General features: G+C 38.0%; 1 protein-coding gene across 1 annotated transcript in view; it reads left to right on the forward strand.

Moving 5' to 3' along the window:
* RHEB (Ras homolog, mTORC1 binding) overlaps positions 1–27,458 on the forward strand; it is a 51,939-nt gene that overhangs the window by 19,722 nt on the left and 4,759 nt on the right. The window contains exons 2-4 of the mRNA XM_045564977.1: positions 6,574–6,645; positions 13,781–13,848; positions 19,864–19,946. Of these exons, the coding sequence (XP_045420933.1) occupies positions 6,574–6,645; positions 13,781–13,848; positions 19,864–19,946 (223 nt within the window). The remainder of the gene's footprint in view (positions 1–6,573; positions 6,646–13,780; positions 13,849–19,863; positions 19,947–27,458) is intronic.

Genomic DNA, 27,458 nt, shown 5'->3' on the forward strand with positions numbered 1-27,458 from the left:
TCATAGAGGTTTATCGAAGGGTCCCAGAGAAGGGAAATCAGAGACTTTTGACAAAGAGGTAGCAGAAAATGATTTATCTTGGGGCTTAAGCTGGATAGGGAAGAAAGTGAAACCTGGTGGAGATTGGAAATTCAGGGCAGGGCAGTATATTTCTAACCTTTTTGACTGCTGCCCTTAGTGAGAAATAATTTTTACGGCGTGACCCAGTCATGAGTGTGTGTAACTGAGACAGAAGGTTCATAGCACCATTCTTATTTGCAATCCATGCTGGTGTTCCTGTTTCTTAAAAAACAGTGCAGGTCATGGCTCAGTATATCATCGACTTCATGACCCCTGAGTCGAAACACTGCTTGCAGAAATGGTCTGGATTAGGCGATGAGAGTCAGAAAGGGCTCTAGGAGAATACCTGGCCCTGTGTGTTGACTGGTAGGTGGGAGATGCAGTGCCCAAGGAGGAGCAGTGTCTCTCTCTCTCTCTCTCTCATTCTCTCTGTTCTTCTAAAAGGATAAAATGAACTTTTATATATTAATTTCTGCGTGAGAAATCTATCCCCACCCATGCCATGAGCACCTACTAGGGTTTCCACCCTAACAGTTGGCTCGTGAAAATCTTGTTGATGTTCTTATTGTTACAATTAGTGACAAATTAATTCTAAAAACGTGGATTAAATGAATAGAAGGCAATAAATTTTGTTTTTCTCTAAATTTTTCATTAAATTAAAAATGATCGTTTTGTTTTTGAAGTTTTAATTTTATTTTTGTAATAAAACACCATGGCCCCAAGGAAGAAATTTTTTTCTAGTGTGGCAGTCAGTGTGTTAATTCAAAGTACTCTTTATACCAAGGAGTCACATTTTGGAGTGAAATTTCCTGAGCTCCTTCAAAAAGTACTGTGCCTTTTTATCACTGCAAAAAAAAAAAAAAAGAACCCATAGCTGCTATTTTTCCCTGGTAAACATTCAGGAGAATTGTTTTAAAAATAATTTTTATGGTTTTTAACACATTGAGTGCCACACTAGAAAAAAATTTTTTTCCCCTTGGGGCCATTGTGTTTTATTATGAAAATACAATAAAAGCTTTGCAAACAAAAAATCCTTTCTAATTTAATAAAAAATGTGTTACTTTTTATTGTTTCTGTGTGAGTTATATGCAATGGGGCTCCCAAGGTAAAGAGGCCTGTGTGACATGTTGTCACAAGGCCCTGGGCTCAAAACTAGCGTGAGTTAAATACAACTCACGTGGCAGTTAATGTGGTAAAGTTAAGGTAGTTTTTGGTTTGGAGAAGAGTATTTGGAAATTAATTGTAGGAATTGGGCATCTCCTTTTCAAACTTTTTGTAGTAACTATAAAAGAAAATAAAAATCTCAGGACTAGCCCCAAACTCCATATGCAAAAGGGAAGGTTGTAAAGGCCTCAGGCACCTGGGAAGGGCTGGCCCCACAGATCATTCATTCATTCATAAATTTCCTTGCTGGCCTCCCATAAGGAAAGGGCATGCACATTTTAACTTCAGGTCTGTGGGCTAGTATAGCTCCTAAAACTAAAGTCTGTTTGATTCCACACTAACAGTGATTACAAGTTCATCCTCCAGGTGCAGAACAAAGATGAGACAGAATCAGACATTCTTCCACCTACCCAGGGATGTCTACATAATTAATTGATGCCTCCTTCACACTCCCTTTTTCTCTTCTAATATTTGCCTTATGTAAAATGTAGACTTTACTGGGTCTCACAAGAATGTAACCATTTTGTCTAACTAACCTATTCCCCCTTGCTCCCCCCCTGTCTGTATGTATGTGCCCTCTCCCCTTAATTACTGAAACTTCCAAATTCCCCTTCCAAAAAACAGCTCTGTGGCTTTGTTTTTCCTGAGTGTGTCCTCAGCTTTGGCTTAAAAAACCTTCATTGATTGAGACTTTTGCTTCAGTCACTTATTTTGGGTTGTCATAATGTATGTCATAAGATGATTTATGTTTGTATTGGATCAACACACGTCTGGGCAAGTGCTGCTTTTCTCTTTATTTTGAATCACTCCTGTGGTGTTTTTATATAACATTTCTCCAAAGAGTTGATGAGGAGTTTGAGATTCTCCTCAGGTTGTGCATATTTATAAGCTGCTTGAGAGCATGGTCATTGCTGAAACATCTTCAGCAAAGAAGTAGTGTTTCAGGACCTGAATTTGCTGAGGAGAAAAGCCAAAGTAAGTGTGAAGTTATTGAGAGAAAAATTAAAATGTGATCACAGTAAAGAACATAATTTGCTATAGATCAATAATGCCTTTTTGTGGCTGCAAGAAAACTGCACACAAAACTTGAACAAAAGAGCTGAATTGCTGTGTCAGAGGATGCTCTGTAAAGCCAGAAATTATAATAACCAGAACTGAGAACACTTGAAAATGAGCAATGGGACTTATTTATGGAGATAAATTATCATTTAATGCTGACTTATGAAGATTTCAAGACTAGTTGTCTAATAATTCTTCTGTTTAATGGAAATGGTAGAAAACAGCTGTGTCATGTCAGCATATGTAGCCTTCCTGTCCCTTGATTGAAATAATTAATGTTCTCCCCTTAGGGGGAGAATCCCTGGGAGGAGAGACCTAAGGGAAACCGGTTTTACTTCAGTTCCATCTCTGCTAATGAATTATAACTCTCTCCTTGGGGCCATCTGATTGAGCAATACAGTTTATGCCTTGAGGAATAAGCTTTTAAATTCTGGTATCCTAGTTTACTACTTGCTAAAGCAACAGTGGTTAGATTACATTGTCTGCTTTTGTCAAAATGATTAGTTATATTCTTCAGTTAAATGTTAATTTAGCCAGTCAAATAATTTATGCCCTTTATGATACAAATAGGGAACTCTTTGAATATGTAACAATAATTGTATCTTTTAAATCTGGTCCACTTGTTATCTGTAACTCCATTTTTGTACTTTATCTCATGCTGTCTTTGTTTCATATGTATCACTTTCTTTTCAGTTTGAATGTGGCTTCCTGAATTTCAGATGGTAACACTTAAGGGCTCCTCTTTCACTCCTGCAAGTCAGGGTGTTGAGACTTGGCTGGTCCCAATAGAGAACTGTTTCATCCAGTGTTTCCTACTAGTTTCCCAGCTCTTGGGGAGCTCATCACATATAGCATCAGCCTTAACCCCTTTCTTTTGACATTTTTAGTGCAGTTCTACTTCCAAAAAAGTTACCAAAATCTGCTTAATCCCCTTCTTTTTTCTCTATTAAAAAAATATTCCGCTTTATTTCCATTTGTAAGCAAAAAAAAAGAAACAAACCACAAACCTTTGTCTACCTACATTAGTTAAAGGATATCAAAGCCCAGAAAGTCCTTAAAAGTACCCTTTAAAAACCCTTAAGTTCCTTTTTCTCTTCTTTCATTCTAATTAAACTAATTTTGCTTCAAGCAATAGCATTCAATAAGAATTTTCTTACGCCTTTTAATTTTTCAGTTTTGTTAACATAAAAAAGGGTTTTCCCCTTGCTATTTTCATTACCTAAAATAGTTTTGCTGTATTTTGAGTTAAATTCTTCTTTCTGGGTTAACATATAGCATGTTTTCTTTTGAACACAGTCCGATTGAAATTTGTGGAGTTCCTGAAATACTGTTGTGTCTTTTTTTTTTTTTTTTTTTTTTTTGAGACAGAGTCTCACTTTGTTGCCCTGGCTAGAGTGAGTGCTGTGGCATCAGCCTAGCTCACAGCAACCTCAAACTCCTGGGCTTAAGCGATCCTACTGCCTCAGCCTCCTGAGTAGCTGGGACTACAGGCATGCGCCACCATGCCCAGCTAATTTTTTTTCTATATATATTTTTAGTTGTCCAGATAATTTCTTTCTATTTTTAGTAGAGACGAGGTCTTGCTCAGGCTGGTCTCGAACTCCTGACCTCGAGCGATCCACCCACCTCGGCCTCCCAGAGTGCTAGGATTACAGGCGTGAGCCACCACGCCCCGCCACTGTTGTGTCTTAATTTCTATTGAACTGTTTACTTTTCATTTGTATAAAATTTGAGGGTTTTTTTGTAGTATCTAAATGGATGAGGTTGACCTACAGAGAGTCTGAGCTTTAATTTCATTCATGTGTTCAGAAATCTGCGTGTCTGCAGTGTGTGGGCACTGTGCCAGTCTGAATGGAGTAATCAATAAATGAAGATCGTTTCAGATAACATCAAATACTAAGAAGAAATGAAACAGGGTGGCTATGAGGGAGTGGGTGCTGCCTTCCAGAGGGTTGTCTTGAAGGAGGTTTCTCTGTAGACCTACCATTTAAGCTGAGATCAGAATGAGCTTTAAAAAAGATAGGAAAGTGGTGTTGGCTAGAATAAAGGGGCCAAGGCAGACTTGTACTTGGCAGGAGCAGAAGGGATATGATTGGAGCCTGAGGGGTGGGTGGGGGCGTTGGCAGTTGAGGTCAGAGAGGTAGCTCTACCAGAGCAGGAAGGGTTTGGTATTTATTATGTGGGCTGTGGTCAGAAGTTGGGAATTCTAATTGTAATGAGGATTTTAAGCAGCGAGTGACATTTAATTTTCAATTGCTCATGTAGGCTGCTTTTTAGAGAATGATTTCGGGTTTTAGTAATTCTAGAGACATTTTGAACTATGTATTGAGCTGCTGGTGAGAAATAAATAGGTTTGCCAACTTCTGGACTTTCTTGTCTCCCAGCAGCTCCTACTTTTAAGCCAGCTTTTTGCCTCCTTTTTTTTTTTTTTAAAGAGACAGGGTCTCGTTCTGTTGCCCAGGCTGGAGTACAGAGGCGTGATCATAGCTCAGTGCATCCTGGCTCCTGGGCTCAGGCGATCCTTCCGCCTCAGCCTCCCAAGTAGCTGGAACTACTTGTGCACACCACTGTGCCTAGCTAATAAGCCAGCTTTTTAATCAATGCGTTTTTAAGTGAATGGGAAATGGCTTTGGTGTGAAAACATTGTGCCACCTGTGAAGTGCACCACTCCATGGTTTGGAGGAGGGGAAAGCACAAGTTAAACCCCAGGAGTGGATGATGGTGTTACCATGACTTTCTCTTTTGCTCTCACTGCACATCCTTTTGTGATGGAGGTTAAGTGGAGTACAGCCAGCTTATAGAGCATGTATTTAATGTTCTGAGGATGTAAGAGAGAAGGAAGAGTTTGGGGGTGAAATTAGGGAGGGACCACTTATTTTTTCCCCAGTGATAAAGTCACCTACACTGTGTTCGGTTAACGGAAAAGCCAAACAGTAAAATAATTTAAAGAGGTTTATTCTGAGCCAATGTGAGTGACTGAGGCCTGGGGATATACAAACCTCAAAAGCCCAGATTACAGTTTGGTTTTATACATTTCAGGGCTACAGGGATTTTGTGTAAAATCATAAATCAGTGCATGGAAGGTATACATTGGTGCACCCTGAAAGACAGAATATCCTCAAGTGGAGGCTTACAGGTTGTGGGTGGATTCATAGATTCTTAATTTGTAATTGATTAAAGGAATAAAGCTTTGTCTAAAACCTTGGCGTTAGTAGAACAGATATTTTAAGTTAAGATTAGCAAGTCTGCTAATCATAGAGCCAGCTACCATATACCTACTCAAAGTAACCTGTTAAAATTGATGGCCTGCAGTCATGACTTAACCTTTGCCTTGCATGGCCTTAGGTCTTGTTTACGATTTAGTATCTTATTGCCACAAATAATCTGTTTTGTCAGTCTTATTATTTCTATTTTAACATTAATGCTAGTAAATTGTATCTAAATTCTAAAAAGGAGGGAGTATAACCAGTCATGTCCAACCTCCCTGGCTTGACTGGAAACTCAGTTTTAAGGTTTTCCTGGGGTCCATTGGTTCAGTTGGTGTGGGGGATTTAGGATTTTATAATATTTTTAGTTTATAGTTTTCACTGTTTCTTGATAGGACATGTGCCCTGTTCTAAAGTCTTCTAGTAGAAATTTTAGGTAACAAATAGAGGGATGAGAAGTTAGGGCTCTAATTCTTGATTTGTTAACATACAAGCTCAATTATTACTGGTGATTTTGTGAAACCCAAAACATTTCTTAATTGTCTAGGTATTGCTAGGCCTTTGATACTGAATGATTGAGATAGGATTTCTATCTTCAAGGGTTTTTTTAAAAGAAAATGTTTTGTTATATATTTTCAGATTACTGTTTTTAAAAGCTGTACCTGGTAACACTTGTAGCAGTCATATATGAAAGAGCGAGAAGAAACTAATCATTTTTGTTAATTTCCATATTAAAATTAGATGGCTAGATTTCAAGGACAGGTAGACGTTAGCTTACTTTGGACATTATTTAAAAGTTTACCTTTAACAATAGCTCATGTGCTTATTGGTCAGTAGTATTTGTTAATGTCACAGAAGTGTTTAATTTGTAATCGATTGATTGCTTAAAGTCTTCTCTTACACATCAAATTAATGAAATTTGTTTTTTGAAATTGCTGAAATGCTAATTAAAAGGAATGTTTTCTGACCCCGGTACCTTTACTTTCTTCATCTATTAGAGTGGTTTTTTTTAAATAAAGCAGTAGAATTAACATTTTTTACCTTATTAAGCCAATATATACTGAGTTGTTATTCTCTTTTTTAGGGAAATCCTCATTGACGATTCAGTTTGTTGAAGGCCAATTTGTTGACTCCTACGATCCAACCATAGAAAACAGTGAGTATTGTTTTCAAGTCCTTAAAAACTGAGAAGCCTCCTTTTGTGTACAAATAGCCATTGTGTATTCATGGAGGCTTTGATTGCAAAGGGTAAAGTCTATATAATTCCCAATTGGGGTCAAAGAAAACTTCCAAAAAGCTTTTCCCACTTTACACTGAAAGATTTTTCATTCAGTGTCCACATCCCTGCCATCTAGAAATTGTTGTTCAAGTCTGTATGAACTCAATCCAGCATTGAAACATCCATATTCCATAATCAGCTTCAAAACAGGAATAGAGAATAGATTTTTTTTTTACCCCCTTCTTAGTGGTAGTAGCCCCTTTTAGGGATTCCAAGCTTACAAGAGTGAAAACACTCCAGGTCCCTTGTTTCTTGCTCTTCCAGAAGCAGTAATACACCACCACCACCACCACCTCCAGTTTCTCCACAGCCGCCTTTTCAGTCCTAAAGACTTGAAAGAGAAATGGCCTATTCTGGCATTGGAGAGAGCAGTTGCAGCATTAGAAAGAATTTGGCTCAGAAAGCCTGTTGGCATTTCAGGCCATGTGCAGACAAAAGCAGGGAGGACCAGAACCAGCCACAACCTTTACTTTGTTCATTTTCAATCCATGGTTTCAGAATCTTCCTGAAGGATTCTAGGACCACGAGACAAACCTTTTTTCTTTTTTTTTTTCTTTTTTTCTTTTTTTCTTTCTTTGTTTTTTTAAGAAACAGGGTTAACAGACTTAAACTCCTAGGCTGAAGCTATCCTCCTGCTTTAGCCTCCCAAGTAGCTGGGACTACAGGTACATGACATGGTGCCCAGCTTTGAGACAAATCTTAATTCTAAGAATCACTAAAGAGAATGTGAAACTGTTTCATCCATTGAAACTGGTCTTGTTTTTGGCTTAGAACTGCAGTTGGTCCTGAAACCAGTCTTCTCAGATTCTTGAGACCAAGACTTACCTAGGATTTGTCACTGGGAGCATACAGGTTTAAACGTGGGATTCATCAAAATCTGATTGGCATATTAGACAGTTAGGCATGAAGCAGACTTAACAGCTAGGTTCATAAACTTGGTAACAACTAGGTTCATAGACTTTACCTGCCTGAAGCTTCCAAGAGAAACATTTTAAATGCTTTGGGTTACAACAGAGGGGTTGTCAAACTATAGCCTGTAGTCCAGAAAGGTGCACTGCCTGATTTTGTATAGCCTAAGAAAGGTTTTTACATTTTTAAATATTTTCTAAAAGTCCAAAGAAGAATAATGTCTGTGACATGAAAATTACATGAAATTCAGATTTGAACATCTACAAAGTTTTATTGGGACACAGCCATGCTTATTCCTTTACACCTTATCTATGGCTGCTTTTGCTCTACAGTGGCAGAGTTGTTGAATAGTTACAGCAGAGACCATACGGCCTACAAAGCCTAAAATATTTAGCATCTGGCTCTTTACAGGAAAAGTTTGCCCACCCCTGGCTTAAAATATTTGTCCTTGGTGTCCCAGTGTGCTAGTGGCAGAGAAGGAAACCTGTTGGTTGATAAACTAACTCTAGGAAGACCCATGCCTGAAAGTAACCTCTGTGGGTATCTGCACGGAGAAGTCCTGACTGCATCCTGTCTAGTCATTTATAGAATAGTAAGCAAGTGTGAGGAGCAGATTAATATGAATGCTAGATGAACAAGTTTGGCTGTCTGTCCGCTGGAATAAGAAGAAAACCATGATCTTGGCCTTTCATACTTACTGCACATAGCAATTTTAGGATTTTATTTTTCTTTAAGATGGCAAGGTTCATTTGACAATTTTATCTATAGGAATAATAGAAGATAGTTTTCTTGGTAAATTCTCCCCATTAAAGTGTTTTGTTTTGTTTTTTTTAAATAATTGCGTATCATTATGCTATTCAAAAATGAATTGGGCTAGGCTCAATGGCTCATGCCTGTAATCCCAGCACTTTGAGAGGCTGAGGTGGGAGGATGGCAGGAGGTCAGGAGTTCGAGACCAGTGTGGGCAACACAGTGAGACCCTGTTACTACAAAATTTTTTTTAAAAATTAGCCAGCCATGGTGGCATGCCTGTAGTCCTAGCTACTCGGATGACTAAGGAGGGAGAATCGCTTGAGCCCAAGAATTCAAGGCTGCAGTGAACTATGATTTTGCCACTGCTCTCCAAGCCTGGGTGACAGAGCAAGACCCTGTCTCTTAAAAAAAAAAAAAATTGGTTGGAAGGAAAGTCATGGTATTGTGTAACAATAATTTTTCTTTATACATAAGGAATGGATCAGAAAAAAGTCCAACTACGTTACGTAACTTGATACTGTCTCAGAGACAGACTATGACATGATCCCTACTTAAGGCTGTCAGCATTACCTTTAATCATGTTTTAAACTTCTTCCTATCTTAATGTTGAATAATAAAGACTTTTCAATCTCAAAAATGAATTCATAGTATTTGTTTATTAAAATCCGTAGGCAAGAGTAGAAATGAATGTCTGATTATATGTATCCATTAAAAGTTCATGACGCATGGTTAGACATTATATTCTATGTACTTCTGATAGTCTAACACAGGGCAAAGCCTTTATCCCACCCTTTCCCCCACTATTTGGTATTAATAGAAAAACATTGTTCAGTGATTTCAGTGAATTAGAAAGAAAGGAAATGGTTATGAACTTGTTGCTAACAACATAAGTGGACAGTTCTGTTTTGTTTTTATTCTTTTTTACATCCTATGAGGTTGGGAAGTGGACGGTTTTTGATTTTAAAAATTATAGTGCTCTGTAGATCTGGAAATAATTCCATAATTATTTTATATTTACTTTTATAAGATAGAACAGGCTGTTTGTTTATAGCAAACATACAGTAGTGGCACATTTCTATGAAGTGTCACTGTAAAAGCAAAAATTCTGGGACTGTATCATCTTTAACAGTAGGGGTATAGGAGAATAACATCAATAAAACCACACATTTTCTAGCTTGGGCACTTTGTTAGACCAGAAATATTGTTTAAGCAAATGTGCTTTATTATTTACTGTCATGTTAATCTGACAACTCAATATAAAATAAATTGATATTAGACACCATTAGAGTTTTTTGATGGATATTCCGTTTTGGACTGTGTCTCATTTTGGCACTTCATCTTTAGCCAACCATTGTGCAGAACACTTGGCAATTGTCAGAAAGAATCCATTTTTCATCAGAGGTAACAATACGGTGTAGAAATGGTTCTCCTTTATATCATGACAGCAAAAAAAGGCAAGCTTCGAGACGATTTCTCTGTGTCAGCTTGTTTAATTCATGTGGAACCCATCTGTCCAGCTTCTTTACTTTGGTGATTTGTTTCACATGGTCCAGTATTGTTGAAATAGTAACATCACACCTTGCTGCTGATTCATGTGTAGGTTGAGATGGATCCGCTTCCACTATAGCTTTCAGCTAATCATTATTCACCTTGATCTCAGGTCACCCACGTGGCTTATAGTCAAGATTAAAATCACCAGAATGGAACTTCTCAAACCATCAATGTGCTGTGCATTTATTAGTCACTCCCTAAACACTTTGTTGCTATTTTGAGCTGTCTGCGCTGCATTGGTTCCATGATGGACCTCATAATTCGAAAATAACATGAATTTTTGACTTATCCATGGTTTCACGAAAATTGCTCTAAAAAAATTTTTGAAAGATAATCACAAGCCAAAACATGCATTTGAAAGACTGAGGATATACCTTCACAATAAAAATAAGTGTAAAGTGAAATGTCCGAGGTAGTAACTGTCAAACTTAGTATTTAAGGAAATTGGACATTTCATACTTAATAACCCAAATACGATGAAACTAAATTTGTGATAGTTTATAATCTAAAAGCAAGAATAGCAGCAATTTACAACTTCTGCCATCTCAAGGTAGCACTGTTGATGAGTGATGAAGCTCCTTTCAGAAAATTGGGAAGTTCCAATTTTGCACCATTATCAAGGATTGCCTCACCACACTTTAGTAACATAAATCTTACTTTGTGAATACCAGATTTTAGAAACCTTTATTACCTTGCTTATCGGTAGCTTTTACTAGTACACAGCTATTAGTCTACTTAGGAGAATTTCAGGATTTTAGATTGGAAATGCATTCATTTCTGCAGTGATTAAAAATGATGGGAAGAGATGGCTCAAGGGAGACAGTGTAAGAAGACCAGCTTTTCACTTCTGTGTGAGGTGGGAGTGAGAGGGCAGAGTAGAATTCCTTCCTCCTCTGTCATCTCTCTCATTATATTATACTTTGGTTTTTTCTGTCATAACACAAAGAGTCCGTTTTCCCATGACAAGATGGAAGGTCTTTCATTTTATTGCTATATGTAGGACGGTTTATATTTTTATGTGTAGTTTTTGTTTGTTTGTTTGTTTTTGGCAGAGTCTCACTGTGTTGCCTGAGCTAGAGTGCCGTGGCGTCAGCCTAGCTCACAGCAACCGCAAACTCCTGGGCTCAAGCCATCCTCCTGCCTCAGCCTCCTGAGTAGCTGGGACTACAGGCATGCACCACCATGCCCGGCTAATTTTTTCTATATATATTTTTAGTTGTTCAGATAATTTATTTTTAGTAGAGACGGGGTCTTGCTCTTGCTCAGGCTGATCTTGAACTCCTGAGCTCAAACAATCCACCCGCCTCAGCCTCCCAGAGTGCTAGGATTACAGGCGTGAGCCACCGAGCCTGGCCTCTTTTTATGTGTAAAGATGTACTCAAACTTTTATTAATACTTTATTTCTTTTGCACTGGCCAACACTTCCCAGTCTCTGGCTGAATACTCTGCATTTTTGATGTGGCATTGTAGGGTGTCCAAGGCTCGGGCCCTTTCTGTGCCCTTGCTCTCTAATGATCTTCCCCTCTCCTCAATTTGCTGTTGACTCACAATGTGTATTCCCAGTCTCTCTCCTGAGCTGTAGGCTTTTTTATTTAACTGCCCTCATTTCCCCTTGAATATTTAAGAGGCCTCACAAACTTGACATACCAAAAACTCAACTCTGATTCCCTTCCTCTCCAAACTCCAAGTGTTCTTCCCCTGGTCTTTCCTATATTTGTACACGGCAACTCTATTCATCTTGTTGCTTAAGCCAGAAGCTTTTGGCTCCTGACACTTCATTCTCTCATACCCCTCTTCCAATCAGAAAATCCTTTTGGTTTGGCCAAAAAGCACATCCAGAGTATCTGCTCCTCTAATCCAGCTGGCATCATCTGCTATAGATGATGATAGTAACCACACTGGTCCCTCCATTGTGGCTCTGGCCTAATATCCCTGTGTCCATTTTTGTCTGTTATTCACAGCATAGCCAGAGTGATATTTCCTTGGTTTCCATCACTTTCAGAATAAAAATCCAAAGTTTTATAAGGCCTTTTGCCTCCTCTCCAACCTGCCTACTGTTCTTTTCTCAGCTGCAGCAGCTTTGACACACTTGCTGTTTAACCTCTGCTTGGATGCCGTTCACCCAAAGAAACGCCTGATTTGGTGGGGTGCATGTGTGTGTCTACCCACCTTCCCTCACTGGGATCCAGGCTCACTGAGTGTCAGAGACTACACCAGCCCCAGCAGCTACAACCGTGCTACTGGTGATGATAATCACTCAGCAAATAGTTCTTAAATAAATGCGTGCATGAATGGATGACGTTTTGTTTCAATAATCTTGTCATAATAATTACATGGTACTTCATAACTGTAGTTACTTCATTCTAATTGAAGGTCACTGGTTTTATTGCTCACCAGTGTTTCTTTTTTCATCACATCTAAAATGTACTTTTTGATTTTACCTAAAAGATTTCACACAGCTACATCGTGACTGCCCCCTGGCTGACAGTGATTGAAAGCGCCCTCGATGCAAGATTCCTCCCAAGCTCAGAAAGGTTACAGTGTGAAAAAATACCTTAGACTTTTTTCTTAGAATTAGTGAAACAGGTTATATTGGGTATTCTCCACCTTGAAATATTCTGATTCCATTTTCATCTGGTTTATTTCCTCAAAGTGATAATTTCAAGAAAGGGTACAAGAGTACTATAAAGCGTGGCTGTTGGCTTACACAGACTGTTCGGTAATCTTTCCTCCCTGACTTCTGTCATCCTTGCTTGCATTAGAAAAATATGCTAGTGTGATTCTCTTTGATTATTGCTTTTCTTTCAGCCATCTTTTCTTTCCCATGGAACTCATATACTTCAGATAAGATCTGTCTGTCCTCCCTGTCACTTAGAGTTTTCTCACATAATTTCCATTTGTCTGTTTTTGCTTTGCCTTTTGGCTGTGGACATAGTGGGTCCTCTCTCAGCTGTGCAAGGGGGTAGACTGTGCTGCTTGGTTCTAAACACAGGGTGGCCAGCCAGGAGATTGGAGGACTCCTCATGAGTCAGGGTGGCTGCAGCTGGGAATGCAGAAGACATTTGTTCCACTTCCTTGTCAGAGTTCCAGATAGTTATTTTATATTCTGTCACTGTTAGTAATTCTTTCCCTTTTTGTCTGTATTTGCTTGAAGTCTGTCTCTCTAGAATTCTGAATTAACTTTTCTGGAAGTTTTTTGTGTCTGATTTGTTTTTTTTCTTCCTCCTTTGGTAGGAAAAAGAAGTTGTGACAAATTGCTTGGATCCTTAAGCTAAGTGTTGGAATGATGGCTTCAACACAACATCTGTTTCCTTGCTGTTTTACCTATCAATAAAATTGTTAATCTTTTTATGGACTAAAAGTTGTTAGCCCTTCTTAATATTAGCTCTTTGGGCTCTGACAAAAGATTTCTGTAAATTAACAGAAAAATGTGTTTTTGATTCATTCTAAATCTCATTCTTTATGTAATGTATTTGACTTTTTCATAAGAGGAAGGACTTGCCACAGAACATTCAGATTATTTTTATAGGCTGTGAATTGTTGCCTAGTTTCAGTTTCTTTGGAAAAGATTTAAGGCTTAGCTGTGCTTGATTTTATACAGTCAGTCAGCTAGTGTCTCTCAGTTAAATAATGGAATTAGGAGAGAATCCATACAACTCAAGAGGTTTGTTCCTTTTTGTTTTGTGGGACCTTTTTTGAGACTTTTAAGGACTGTGCTTGATTGGTTGTTACTGTTCAAACTTCAGGTGGTCTAGAGTTAATTTTTTTAACTAATATTTAATTCCCTTTTTCTCTGTAGCTTTCACAAAGTTGATCACAGTAAATGGACAAGAATATCATCTTCAGCTTGTAGACACAGCTGGGCAAGTAAGTGACCTCTCAGAATCTTATACAGCATTTCTAACAGTTCTGGCTCGCACTGGTTTTTAAACACAACTGCTATGCCAAGAAAACCCTTCATGCTGTGTACAGATGGTCCGTGAATTACACCGGTTTGATTTATGATTTCTTTACAGTGGGTTTATTGGGGTATTAAGTGCATTTTCAACTCATGATATTTTCAGTTTGCAGTGGGTTTATTGGGATGTAACTCCATCATAAGTCAAGGAGCATCTGTATGTAACTGAATATTAATATGCTGTCTTCTCTAAGACATTTATGGCAGTTTTTCAAATAACTTGTTTTTCTACTTTAGAATTGTTTTAAATATATTCTTACCATCGTGAGAGTTAGCATTTATTACAGGATAGGGGTTTTCTAAATTTTCTAAAATTTAATTCTATATTAGTGAATCATTAGTGTTTTTTCTCCCTTTGTAATATGTGTTCTACATTAAGAGCAACAGTGGATCTTTTCTAGGGGAAGGAATAAGAAGGGCATAGGGCAGAAATGAGCCGATTCAATCTTGTGAGGACTTGGGCCATGAAACACCAGTTTGGTTGGAGTCCAAGATCCAGTTTAAGTGCTGCCTTTAGTCTATATAGTTAGATTATCTGGCAGATGGATGTGAGAGTGATTACTAGATTAGGAAGTGTTGATTTGATTTGCTAGACAGTAGGTGATTGTTGAAGGCTAAGTTCCCCTCCAAAAAAGGATATTCACCGGTTAATTAATGTAGCAGCAATGTGGAATGGATTGCCACGGGTATTGACTGGAAACAAGGTCAAGGTAGAAAGAAATGAGTACTTGAACAAAAACATATCCCTTTTGACAGCTTAGCTTCCCCATTACTATAGTACCCAGTCCTACTTTTACTAGAAACCATTCTGTCAGACTGACTTTAGCCCTGGAGGGAGGGGAGCACACAGAAGCTGGGGTTTCTGCTTACTCCTCCTGCCTTTGCATCTTACAACTGACAAAGAATCAGACCAGTGTGAAAGTGGGTGTAGCATGATCTGGTCTGCCTTATTAAATGGAGGCTTTTTTTCTGGAACTTGGGAGAATTGGAGTAGACCTAGATAACATGACCTGTCCTGTGGGTTTGGAGTGAATTCCCTCTGCTTTATGTTTTGAAGTTAGTGTAGAAGGAAAGTGTGACTCTCTAGTGAAGGAAGAAAATAGCTGTATTGAGTGGTGTTAGCACTGGAGAAAACCCTGGAGTTTACATTTTGAAAGCTTCAAAGAAAATAAAACAAATGTGTTTGTCTCTTTGAGCTTGTACACAGAGCTAGAACATATGTCTCCTTCATTCACCCTACATACTCCCCCCTGGTGGTCAGTGTAATGCACTTTAGCAATCAGACATCTTGATGTTTTTATTAGAGCATAGCCATCCTGGGCTCTTGGTGGGACCAGGGGTGCAACAGAAGTCTCTCAGGGAGCCATGGCACAGATGGCACGGCTCACCTTAGGTTAGTGGAGAAAAACTACAGGTAGGAAACTGTGTTGGATGCTTAAGGTTTATATCTCCCTTTCATAGTTAAGGTAGCTATATAATTTATTGTCTAAATGAAGGCATTTTGGTGAGGGGAGGGAGTTGCTAGTGATAATTATGCTGGGACAACAGGTGTAAACTTAGAGTGTCGTAGGCGAAGAAGCATAGCCATTCCATTTATAGTGGGACCCTGACACTATCAAGATTGCAGTTTGCTTTTATTTGGAATCCTCAAACTCCTAAAAAATGGGGTGAGGGTGTAAATTGAATAATTATTTCCATGTAATGTTACAATAGACACACATCCTCTATCAGCCCAGTGGGGGAACTGGTAGGTCGTAGTTGTCTGGAGTCACACTTGCCTGGGTTTGAGGCCTGGCTTTTCATCCTAATAACCCAGTGACCTTGAGAACGTGAGTGAACCCTTCTGAGCCTCAGCGCCTGTACAAAGTGGTGGTAACTGGTATCCACCTTCCCAGGATCGTTAACGTTGAGGCTGAGGAGGATGTGCTTGCTCTTTGTAGAGCTTTGATGCTACTGAGGCTAGAGCAATGCTTAGCATATTAAATTGACCCTGTTGACGTTAACAATCTTGAGTGGCGGAAGTACAGGTGTTCTTAATGCTTGGAGAGGGGTCCTTACACATTCCCTTAGAGAGAAAATTTCTTTATATTGACTCTCCTTATCAAATTAGATGTGTTCCTCAGAGGTACTGTTTTGCTCTAAAGCGTAAATGTGCACTTGAACATTTTTAAATGTTTTAATGATATAGTAATACAAATAGTGAAACCAAAAGGGAGTAAGTAAAATGATGAGCATTGTCGTATGACTGGCTTTGTTGTCTTGCTCCTTTGGGTTCTGTAACTACTAGATAAGAGTATTTGGAGCATTTTTGCACAAAATATATCCAGCTTTAGCTAGTTTGAATAATTTGTTCTCTTTGCAACTAATACAGTTCTTGAAAGTTATATTCACAGTTTAGGGACAATAAAATAAAAGTTTATGCTAGTATTTATAATTCATGATGGTGAAACACAGGCATCTCCTCCTGTTTCAGATTATTATGGGACAAATTCTTTGGGACATATTCTTTTAAAAGTAATCTATAGTAAATTTGTTCCTTAGTTTTTACACGTTTTAAGAGTAAAATTACACATACTAAATTGCTGCATAGCAATACATGATGGCAAGTACTATTTACTACTTAGTATTAATTGTTTATATCAGTGCATATGTACCACGATGGTATAATTGCCCAGCTAGGGACGATGATGACGAACATAGTTAAACACAAATTGATTCTTTTTAGATTGCATGAAATATTTTGTTTTGGCCTCATTTTGAAGTGAGAGCTTATACCCTAAATGAATTTGAGGGTAGGAATGTGAGGCATCAGGGTGCAGTGGCTCATACCTATAATCCCGGCTACTTAGGAGGCTGAGGTGGGAGGCTCTCTTGAGGCCAGGGGTGTGAAACCAACCTGAGCCACATAGGGAGACCCTGTCTCTAAACAACAAAAAAACAGAATGTGAGGTAGCAAAACAATATAGCCTATTCTATATTAATAATTAAACTTAGTGACAAGTGAGTCAATGACAATTTTATAATGTAACCAAATTCACCTTTTAAAAAAGCTAAAATTTAAAAAAAAGATAGAAATGCACTGGTACAAAAATAAAATAGCACAAAAAGGTAAATAGTAAAACTTCAGTCTTTCCCATCTGCTATATTAGCAGCCCACTTACCAGTTTCGAGTATATACTTCTAAGATATTTTATACTTGTATATGCAAATATAGTTTGAAGTTACTGCTTCCTTTTTACACAAAAATAATACACCTCCATCTTGGAGATTATTCCATATCCATACATAATGGAATATGTTGGGGCATCTGTTCTCCTGGGGCTGCATAATATCCAGTTGTTCCGCATGTGTCATAAGCTAACTCCTGATCAACAGCTTGTTGCCAGTCCTGCCACCACCAGCAATGCTGCAGTGAACATCCCAGGTATTGTTTTAGACACACAGTGGTGTGGATATAAGAAAACTTCCTGGGGATGGGCTGGCATAGGGTTGCATTGTGTATTTTTGCCAGCAGTGAACGAGAGTGCCTATGTCCCTGCACCCTTATCACACAGTATGTTATCAAATCTTTGAAATTTGCCAATCTGATAGGTGAAAAATAGCATCCCAGTATGACTTTAATATGCATTTTTCTTCTTACGAAGGGCTTTGGTTTTTCATAAGTTCAAGGACATTTGTATTTTCTTCCTGTGAGTTATCCTGTCTGCTGTGTACTGTGCCGTTTTTCCCCTTTTGGGTGGTTAGTCTTTGTTGATTTGAGAGACCCCTTTGGTATATGAGGAAAGTCAGCATTTTATATATGATTTGAGATGCAGGCTTTTGTTTGTTTTCAGTTTGTCTTTTGTTTATGGCTTTCTTTGAGAGGTTTTCAACCATGAAGAACTTTTTCATTTTCACAGTTGAATTTATTAATCTTTTTTTAGTGGATTTTTTTTTTAATTCTCCCATCTACTGTATACATAGTTTTCATCTTTAAATCTTTGCTTCCTCTGCAGTACATTTTTGCCAAGGTGTGAATTAGAGGTCCAGCTTATCCATCTACCCCCAGGTGGCTCCGTGCTTGTCCCTATGCATTTGGTTGAAGGTTACTTTTTATCCTTAGTGGTTGAAGCGCCAATATTATCATATACTTCATTCTCTTATCTATTTGAGTCTTTCTGGATTTTCTAGTCTGTTCCATTCATCAACCAGTACAGCATTATTTTAATTACTGTAGCTTTATGGTTTCTAATCACCTGCCCTAACAATTACTATTCTTTCTCGGAAAGTATAGTTTCTTTTTTGTCAGAATCATATTGTGTTTATATATTAATTTAGTATTAATCAATGGATATCCTGATGATTCTGCATATTTAAGTCTTTTGTCATTGGGAATATTTTAGGATTTTCTTCATATGATCATATACTTTTGTTTCTTACATTCATTTTTAGGAATTTTATCCCCTTTTTTGATTGCTGTTGCAGCTATGGGTCTTTCTCCTCCTCCATTATACCTTCTAACTGGTTGTTTTTTAATGCTGCTTTAACACGGATTATTCTTTGATTACCACATTTTCCCCTTCATGGAAAGGTAATTTGAACTTTGATGATTTTGTTTTTAATCGTATTATTGTGTCAGAGAAGTGATAGTAAAACTTAATTTTTCTTTGTTTTTGTTGTTTTTATTAAAGAACCATAGGGCAGTAATTGTGGGCTATCACGAACAGTTGTTATAACCATACTGTGGGTTCGCAAGGTTAACAGACTGCTACTTAATCTAATGGTGGCATGACATGATTTTTTTCTTTAATAGTGCTTGGGACATGTGGTATGTCGACAGTTACATTTCAGCTAAAATGTTTGTAGACTAGGCGCAGTGGCTCACGTCTACCGCCCTCACGCTTTGAGAGGCTAAGGTGGGAAGATCTCTTGAGGCCAGGAGTTAAAGACCAGCCTGCGCAACATGGCAAGACCCAAGCTCTACCAAAAAAATTTAAAAAATTACCCAAGTATGGTGGTGTGACCTATAGTCCCAGCCACTTGGGAGGCTGAGGTGGGAGGATCACTTGAGCCCAGGAGTTTAAGGTTGCAATGAGTCATGATGACGCCACTGCCCTCTAGCCCAGGCAACGGAGTGAGACCCTATCTCCAAAAAAAAAAAAAAGTTTGTACCAGTGACACATGCTGATAAAAACTGCATTGACATAAGAACTTTTTGTATGTTTTAATAATTTGTGTATCTAAAGCAGAGTTTCATAAAGCTTCTTTATAAAGCTGGATACTAATACACTATTGTATAATGTGTACCTTTGTTTTTAGTTACTCTAAAGTTGCTCAGTAAATAACATTTTTAGTCCCCCAAAGTTTGAGTATACCGATTGAGTCTAGCGTTTTGATTATCTTCTCTCCTCTGCTCTCTCAAATGCTGGTGGCAGCCTTCTAACAAACAACCTGTAGATTGATGCTCACACCAATGGGACTGACATGCAAAGAATAGGTTACATAATAATGTGGCAATTTCAAATATGAAATCAAAGATTTATGGAATAAGCTAGTAGGATTTGTAAATTTCCTGTGACGTCTAAGAGATAGACCTTTCAACCATAGAAGAAATGTAGTAGTGCTTGTCCTTTGATAAGAGATCACAGAACCAATCATCTTTGCATTCCTTCTTACCTCTTCTCCCAGGAATTATAGAAGTCGTCAGCCTTCCCACTAAAATCCTAGAACAGCCAGAGTCATTTTTGAATATTGGCTTGAAGCACATTACCACCTCCAAACCATTCTTAAATCTTCTGTGTATAGACTGTGTTTGTGGAATAATATTGTAATCTACTTTGTTTTCTTTGATTTACTTTGATTTTCTTCAAGTGGTACATGAAAAACTTGGGTAAAGATTGTTGTTATGCTATATGAAGACTTAAATGTAATTTTTCCCCCCACAGGATGAATATTCCATCTTTCCTCAGACATACTCCATAGATATTAACGGTTATATACTTGTGTATTCTGTTACATCAATCAAAAGGTAAGACTCCTATTGCTTGCTCTAGTTTATTTGCCACATATAAATAGTATTAATCCTTTTAAAGGACTATGCTGGGATTCATGATAGTTATACTAGTAACAATTAGATTTAATTATTAGGCTAAATATTTTTTTAATGATTTTTGTTGTGGAGCAACCAGGTTGTTAAGGGGGAAAACGTGCCAATAGATGTTCTGTTACACTCATAGAATAAAAACTTTATTTCTTACCTCAAGCTGCCTAGATAAATAGTGGTTAAACATGATTTGAGTTTTTCTGCTAATTGAAATGGGAAATGCATAAATTGATTTTACTTTGTGGGTATTCACCATATTAATGTGAAATAGACTTTCTAATACAATTTGGAGATTTCAGTGTGTTGAATATTTTATCCTTAGAATTTATGAAATAAGATCTTTCAGTAATAGGGTCTCACTTTGCTACATAAAAATGGGGTCACTGTTTTTATTAGTAAGAATGGATTTTGGTTCCTCTAGCCACACATTTCATGTCATCTCTCTTATCAGGCGTTATCAGGGCTATTGTCACAAGGAGGAGTGGGCTGTGTCCCTGGACAGAACAGTACAGCTGGCTGCATGTAGCAGAAAGCTCTGGACACTAATGATAGCTTGTCTTTGAAGACTGAAAATCTCAGTGCCAGTGGAGGAGATGTGGTGGGTGGCTAGCATCTATTGATTGTGTGGGACAAGTCAGGGGGTTTGCTATACTCTCACCTGCATATGATACCTCATTTCATTTTATCATAACCGTAAACAGTCCTTCACCAGAGATGTTTTATTTTGCAGTTTACATAGAAACTGAGTGACAAAGAGGTAAAGTAACTTGCCCAAGCTTCATAAACAGTATATGACAGTGCTGGGGTTCATATCCACCTCTCTACTTCCACAGTCAAGGTCAGCACTATCCAATAGCACTTACTGCAGTGGTGGAAATGTTCTATATCTCTGCTGCAGGTGGCTATTTAAATTAATTAAGATTAAACAAAATATAAAAATTCAGTTCCGCTAGCCACATTTCAGGTGCTCAAGAGCCATGTGTAGCAGGTGGCCACTGTATTGGACAAGTGTCTAGGCTCCTTACCACCGTGCATTCTATTGCTAATGAAAATTCAGTCAGCTTCTCTGTATGTTATTTAACGTTTTTCTCCATGGCAGGGAAGCATACTTTACATAAAGTGTTTTAGGACTGTGGCCATTCTTATAAACAGACCCCATACTGCCAAGTCTCTGAGAAAGCTCACACCTGATCAAAACTGAATACCAGAACCATGTGTTCCTGAAAGGAAATTGGGGAAATGTGAAAAGTAGAAAGTAGGGGTTGGGTGGGGGGATATGAATCACTCTCAATATAATTACCCAAGCATAGATATTGTTAATGTCTTGGTGTATTTCTTTGTTTTAGTGATTGCTTTAAGGTCCATATCTTTCCCCTCTGAGAACAGTTTTATATATTTTTTATGTTTTTATATTTTTACTTATCATGTAATATACGTTTTTCCATATTACCTACTGTTTGAAAATAGATGGCTACATAATATCCCACGTTTGATGATAGAAGAGTACCTTTCTACTTGTTTCTTATGTTTATATTTTTGTCACTGAAAAGAATGCTTGGATTAGATTTTATGCATAAAACTTTCTGCATATTATTTTGGCACTTAGTTTTTTATTGACTTACAAGTACACTTTATGTATTTACTTTTTTATTGCAAAGTATTACAGGGGTACAAATATTTTTGGTTACATGGATCACTTTTATAATGCTTGAGTCATGGTTATAAGTGTGTTCATCACCCAGATAGTGTTCACTGTACCCATTAGGTAGGTTTTCACCTATCTCTCCCCCCTCTCCCCCTGCTTGATTTCCCATTGAGTTTTACTTCCCTCTATGCACATGTGTGCATATTGGTTAGTTCCAATTTAATAGTGAGTACACGTGATATTTGTTTTCCAATCTTTAGATATTTCCCTTAGGATAATGGTCTTCAGTTCCATCCAAATTGTTGCAAAAGGCCTTAAGTCGTCCTTCGTGGCTGAGTAGTATTCCATGGTATACATACACCACATTTTGTTAATCCACCCATGAATTAATGGGTACTTGGGTTGATTCCATATCTTTGCAATTGTGAATTGTGCTGCACTAAACATTCAAGTGCAGGTGTCTTTTTGATGAAATGACTTCTTTTCCTTTGGGTAAATACCCAGTAGTGGGATAGCTGGATCAAATGGTAGGTCTACTTTTAGTTCTTTGAGGTATCCCCATACTGTTTTCCATAGAGGTTATACTAATTTGTAGTCCTACCAACAGTGTATAAACATTCCTTTCTCTCTGCATCCATGCCAGCATCTGTTAGTTTTAGAATTTTTAATAAAAGCCATTCTAACTAGGGTAAGGTGATATCTCATTGTGGTTTTAATTTGCATTTCCCTGATTAGTGATGTTGAGCATTTTTTCATATGTTGATTGGCCATTTGTCTATCTTCTTTTGAAAAGCTTCTGTTTATATCTTTTGCCCACTTTTTGTGGGGTTGGTTTTTTTTCTTGCTGATTTGCTTGAGTTCTTTGTAGATTCTGGTTTTTGCCCTTTATCAGATGTATAGCTTGTGAATATTTTCTTTCATTCTGTAGGTTGTCTGCTCTGTTGATTATTTCCTTAGCTGTGCAGAAGCTTTTTCATTTAATCAAGTCCCATTTGTTTATTTTTGTTGTTGCTGTGATTGCCGTTGGGGTCTTTGTCATAAATTCTTTGCCTAGGCCAGTATCTAGAAGAGTTTTTCCAAGATTTTCTTCTGGTATTATAGTTTCATGCCTTACATTTAAGTCATTTATCAATCTTGAATTAATGTTTGTGAGTGGTGAGAGATACGGATCCTCTTTCATTCTTCTATATGTGGCTCTCTAGTTTTTCCAGCACCATTTATTGAATAGGGATTCTTTTCCCCAGTGTATATTGTTGTCTGCTTTGCCAAAGATCAGTTGTTTGTATGTGGTTGGGGTTTTTTTTGGTTTTTGTTTTTTTGTTTTTTTTTTTTGAGACAGAGTGTCACTTTGTTGCCCTGGCTAGAGTGAGTGCCGTGGCGTCAGCCTAGCTCACAGCAACCTCAAACTCCTGGGCTTAAGCGATCCTACTGCCTCAGCCTCCCGAGTAGCTGGGACTACGGGCATGCACCACCATGCCTGGCTAATTTTTTCTCTATATATTTTAGTTACCAGCTAATTTGTTTCTATTTTTAGTAGAGATGGGGTCTCGCTCTTGCTGAGGCTGGTCTCGAACTCCTGACCTTGAGCGATCCACCCACCTCGGCCTCCCAGAGTGCTAGGATTACAGGCATGAGCCACCGCGCCCGGCCTGTGGTTGGTTTCATATCTGGGTTTTCTGTTCTGTTCCATTGGTCTATGTCTCTATCTATCAAGTCCAGCAGTCTCTTGGAATCTTTGGGGTTTTCCAGATGTAAGAGCATATCATCAGCAAAAGGCAATAGGTTGACCTCCTGTTTCCCAATTTGGATACCCTTAATTTCTTTCTCTTGCCTGATTGCTCTGGCTGGGACTTCTAGCACTTCATTGAATAGAAGTGGTAGCAGTGGGCATCCTTGTCTTGTTCCAGTTGTTCATGGGAATGTTTTCAGCTTTTCCCCATTCAGTATGATGTTGGTTATGGGTTTGTCATATATGGCTTTTATAATTTTTAGATATGTTCCTTGTGTGCCTAGTTTGTTTAAGGATTTTTATCATAAAAGAGTGCTAAATTCTCTTGAATTCTTTTTCTGCATCTATTGAGATGATCATATCTTTGTTTTGCTTCTGTTTATGTGGTGAATCACATTTACAAACACACTATAAAAACTGTTAGTCCTTTTTGTACAAAGATTATATATTTTTAAAATTTATTTTATATACATACCTTGTGTTTAGCTCTCATTTGCTCAGTAAATTCTAAGATTTTCAATTTGAGTGCCTGCCATGTAATGCCTTGACCAGAAGAAATTTAATATACCAGTAATCTGATGAATGTTGCAAGGTCAGATTTATGAACTCCCATTATTTCACTAATTTACTTAAAAACACTATTCAAAGATTGTTCTGTTATTTGTAAGTATAATTTTATTCTACGTGATTTTTTAAGAAAATAATATTGGTTACTTTATAAATTGTTACTCTGAGGAATAAAAATTGTGAGTAGGAAGTTTTCTTAATGCATTCATTCTTTTTTTTAATCTCTCTCTTTTGGTGGGCACAGATTACATGACATTCAAGAATCCAACTGAAAACAGCATTTCTCACTGGGGAAATTAAAAACTACAAAAAGCTAGATTTGAAAATATGAAAACTTGCTCACTTAAGGACTTTATATATTTGAGAAAACTATGGCCTAATGCAGTGCTAAGGACAAAAAACTTGCTATGTCATCTTAGCAGTTCCTTTGCAAGTTTTGACCATGTTTCTCCTTACTAAAATGGATGTGTTTTGTTTTTTAAATAATGCTTTTTATCTTAGTAGCTCATAGTTGAATGTCCATTCTCATAAATCTCAAACATGATCAGGAGGAGTGGTGTTTTGTTTTTGTTTTTATTTTTGTTTTAGAGACGAGTTCTCCCTCTTGCCCAGGCTGGAGTACAGTGGCATCATCATAGCTCACTGCAACCTCAAACTCCTGGGTTCAAGCGATCTTCCTGCCTCCCAAGTAACTGGGACTACAGGCGCATGCTACCACGCCTAGCTTGTTTTGTTTTTTAGAAACCTGTATGCTGAAATATGCAAGTATTTATGAATATCTAAGAAATATGGTAGTAAACCTTTCTAAATAAACCAATTTGTTGATCAGAACTGTCTAATCTTTTTATTGAATTTATTATAGCTTCTACCTAAATTATAGCCATCGTTCATCATTTTGTGAAATAAAAGAGAAGTCCCAGGTTTTTCCTTTGTTTCATAAGGCCCCTGTAGAATTATTCCTTCTGACTAAACATAAGGAAAAAATACATCCTGTTTCATAGTTTCTAAGGATGGAAAAAGAACCCAGATTTGGGTTTTCATCGTCTCCACTAACAATTTTGGCCAAGTCACGTCATTTTGCAATGTCTTGGTTTGTCAGCTATAAATCGAATATGTTGATGGAGGAGAAGACCTCTCTTATCTGAGGCAGTCAGGATAGTTACTTAAAAACATTGGTTAATGGAAAGAATTAAGAAGGTGATATGAATCTCCAGGGTTTTATTTTAAAGCAGAAATATACATTCAATCACTAATCCTCTGAAATCTTCAAATCGTCGTCTTTGGATATGAGTTTACCCATCTGGTATTGCCTATATCCATAGTACATCAGCTGTGATTTTCAGTTCAGTTTCTTCAGAGTGAGATACTTGTGAAACAGTCTACACCTCAACTATTTGCAGATTCATGTGATTTTTCACATCAGTCTTTTCCAGTTGTTTCGGTACAATGTATTAAGGAACACTACTTTTAGTGGGTCAGGCCACAGTATTCAACTTTTAGTTTTCAGAGAAACAAAAACTCTGTGTATTGTCATATTTCAAAACTTAATAAGATAAATTATGACTTTCTGTTGAATTTAACTGGCATAAACAGGTTTGGGAACACATGGATCCGACCCTCTCTCTGTAAGTGTACTTTTTAGCTAGTAGGAGCTTTCGTGCTCTGCTATGCTCGCACTACCTAAGACGGTGTTTCTTGGACTTTTTTTTTTTTAGCTATAGCCCCCAAGTTATTACATTGAAAATCAGAACATATAATATACGTGTATAACTGATGTGTAATGCACTGTTTATTTCTTTTTTAAAATGCTACTTTTAAAAGACCCACTAAATTAATAACATTTTCTAATACTGGGTTGTGAGCAATAATCCAAGAACTGCTGTCTTCAACCATTCAATCTATTGTTAATCTAGCAAGTCATTTAAGTAGGGTAAACTGAGAGATTCTAATGCTCCTGTTACACTTACACCATAGTTCCATTGTGAAGATAAAATGAATACACAGAACTTCAGTAGAATGAACCTTTTGAGTTCTTCCAGGCTTGCTTCGCATACTTTAGTCCATTCTTTGCTGTTTTAGAGAAATTATTCTTTGTTAAATAAAATATAAATTTTCCCGGAGAACCAATGCTTTTTTGCTTTCATACCACTAAAATGAAAATATTTGAACACAGCAATAGGGATTATTTGGTTTTAAATGAAAATCTGTATTAGCTATCTATTGTTGCATAACAAATTGTCCCAAAATTTTGTAGCATAAAACAGTACACATTTACGATCCCATGGTTTCTGTGGGTCAGGACTCGGGTGTGGCTCAGCTGGTTTTCTGCTTCAAAGTCTTTCAGAGGCTGCAGTCAAGGTGTCGGCTAGAGCTGTGGTCTCATTTAAAGGCTTAGTTGGGGAAGGATGTTTCCAGACTGGTTCATGGGGCTGTTGTCAGGATTTAGTTCCCTGAGAATTGCTGGGCTGGGATTCTCAGTTCCCTGCTGGTCATTGGCCAGAGGCCACCTCAGTTCTTTGCCAGGTGGTCTCTATCAGGGCAAGCACACAAGAAAAGTCAGAATTTCCAACAAAATGTATGTCACGGTCTTTTATAACCTAACCTCAGAAGTGACATCTTTTCATTTTTGCCATATTCTGTTCATTAAAAGCAAGTCATTAGGTCTAGCCCTTGCTCAGGGAGATTAACAAGGCATGGCTACCAAGAGGGTGGGGAGCCCTGGAGCCGGGGCCAAGCTGCCTACAGCACAGTCCCAGTTCTTTCAGCTATTTCTCACGTGACTGGTTACCGTATCCCTTCCCAAGAGGCCACGTGGTTTTAAATGTAGGATGTAGGCAGGCACAGCACATGGTGAGGAAACTGGTTCCGTAATGCAACCCAAGGTACTCAGGACACCCACATCCCATGCCTGACACACTATGAGTTGGGGGGGGGGTGTTAATTTTTATTTTTATCGAAGTAATTATAGTTTAAAATAGCACAATGTGTAATTCATTCAGCAAGCTTACTTATTCCAAATCTTGAGCTACAACAGTGAACAAAGCAGACAAATCCCTGTCTTTGTGGAGCTTATTTCTGGTGTGAGAGACAAACAATGAGAAGATGAATATGTGAAATAGTGATAGTGCTAACAAGAAAAATAAGGCAAGGAAGCAGATAAGAAATAGGGAGGAGTTGTCTCAATTTGATAAGGTGAACAAAAGAGGTCTGGGAAGTGACATATGAGCAGAGACTTGAAAAGAAGGGAGGGAGCATGTTTCAAGATCTTTACAGAAAGAACAATCCACGCGCAGCTGCTGCGGTGTTAGAGCAACAGCAGAGGCCAGTGCAGCCCTGAGCAGAAGGATGAAGGGAATAGTAGGAAGTGGAGTAGGCTGAGGAGTCCTGGGGCGCAGTAGAGATGGGTGCCCAGCAGAAGGTGCTGGAAAGGCTCCATCCGGCTGCTGGGACAGATTTCTGTGGTTGCCTTGCTGGGCAGGGACTGGAGGGGAAGGAG

The sequence above is a fragment of the Lemur catta genome, chromosome 11 (genome assembly GCF_020740605.2).
Source record: "Lemur catta isolate mLemCat1 chromosome 11, mLemCat1.pri, whole genome shotgun sequence".
Taxonomy (NCBI): domain Eukaryota; kingdom Metazoa; phylum Chordata; class Mammalia; order Primates; family Lemuridae; genus Lemur; species Lemur catta.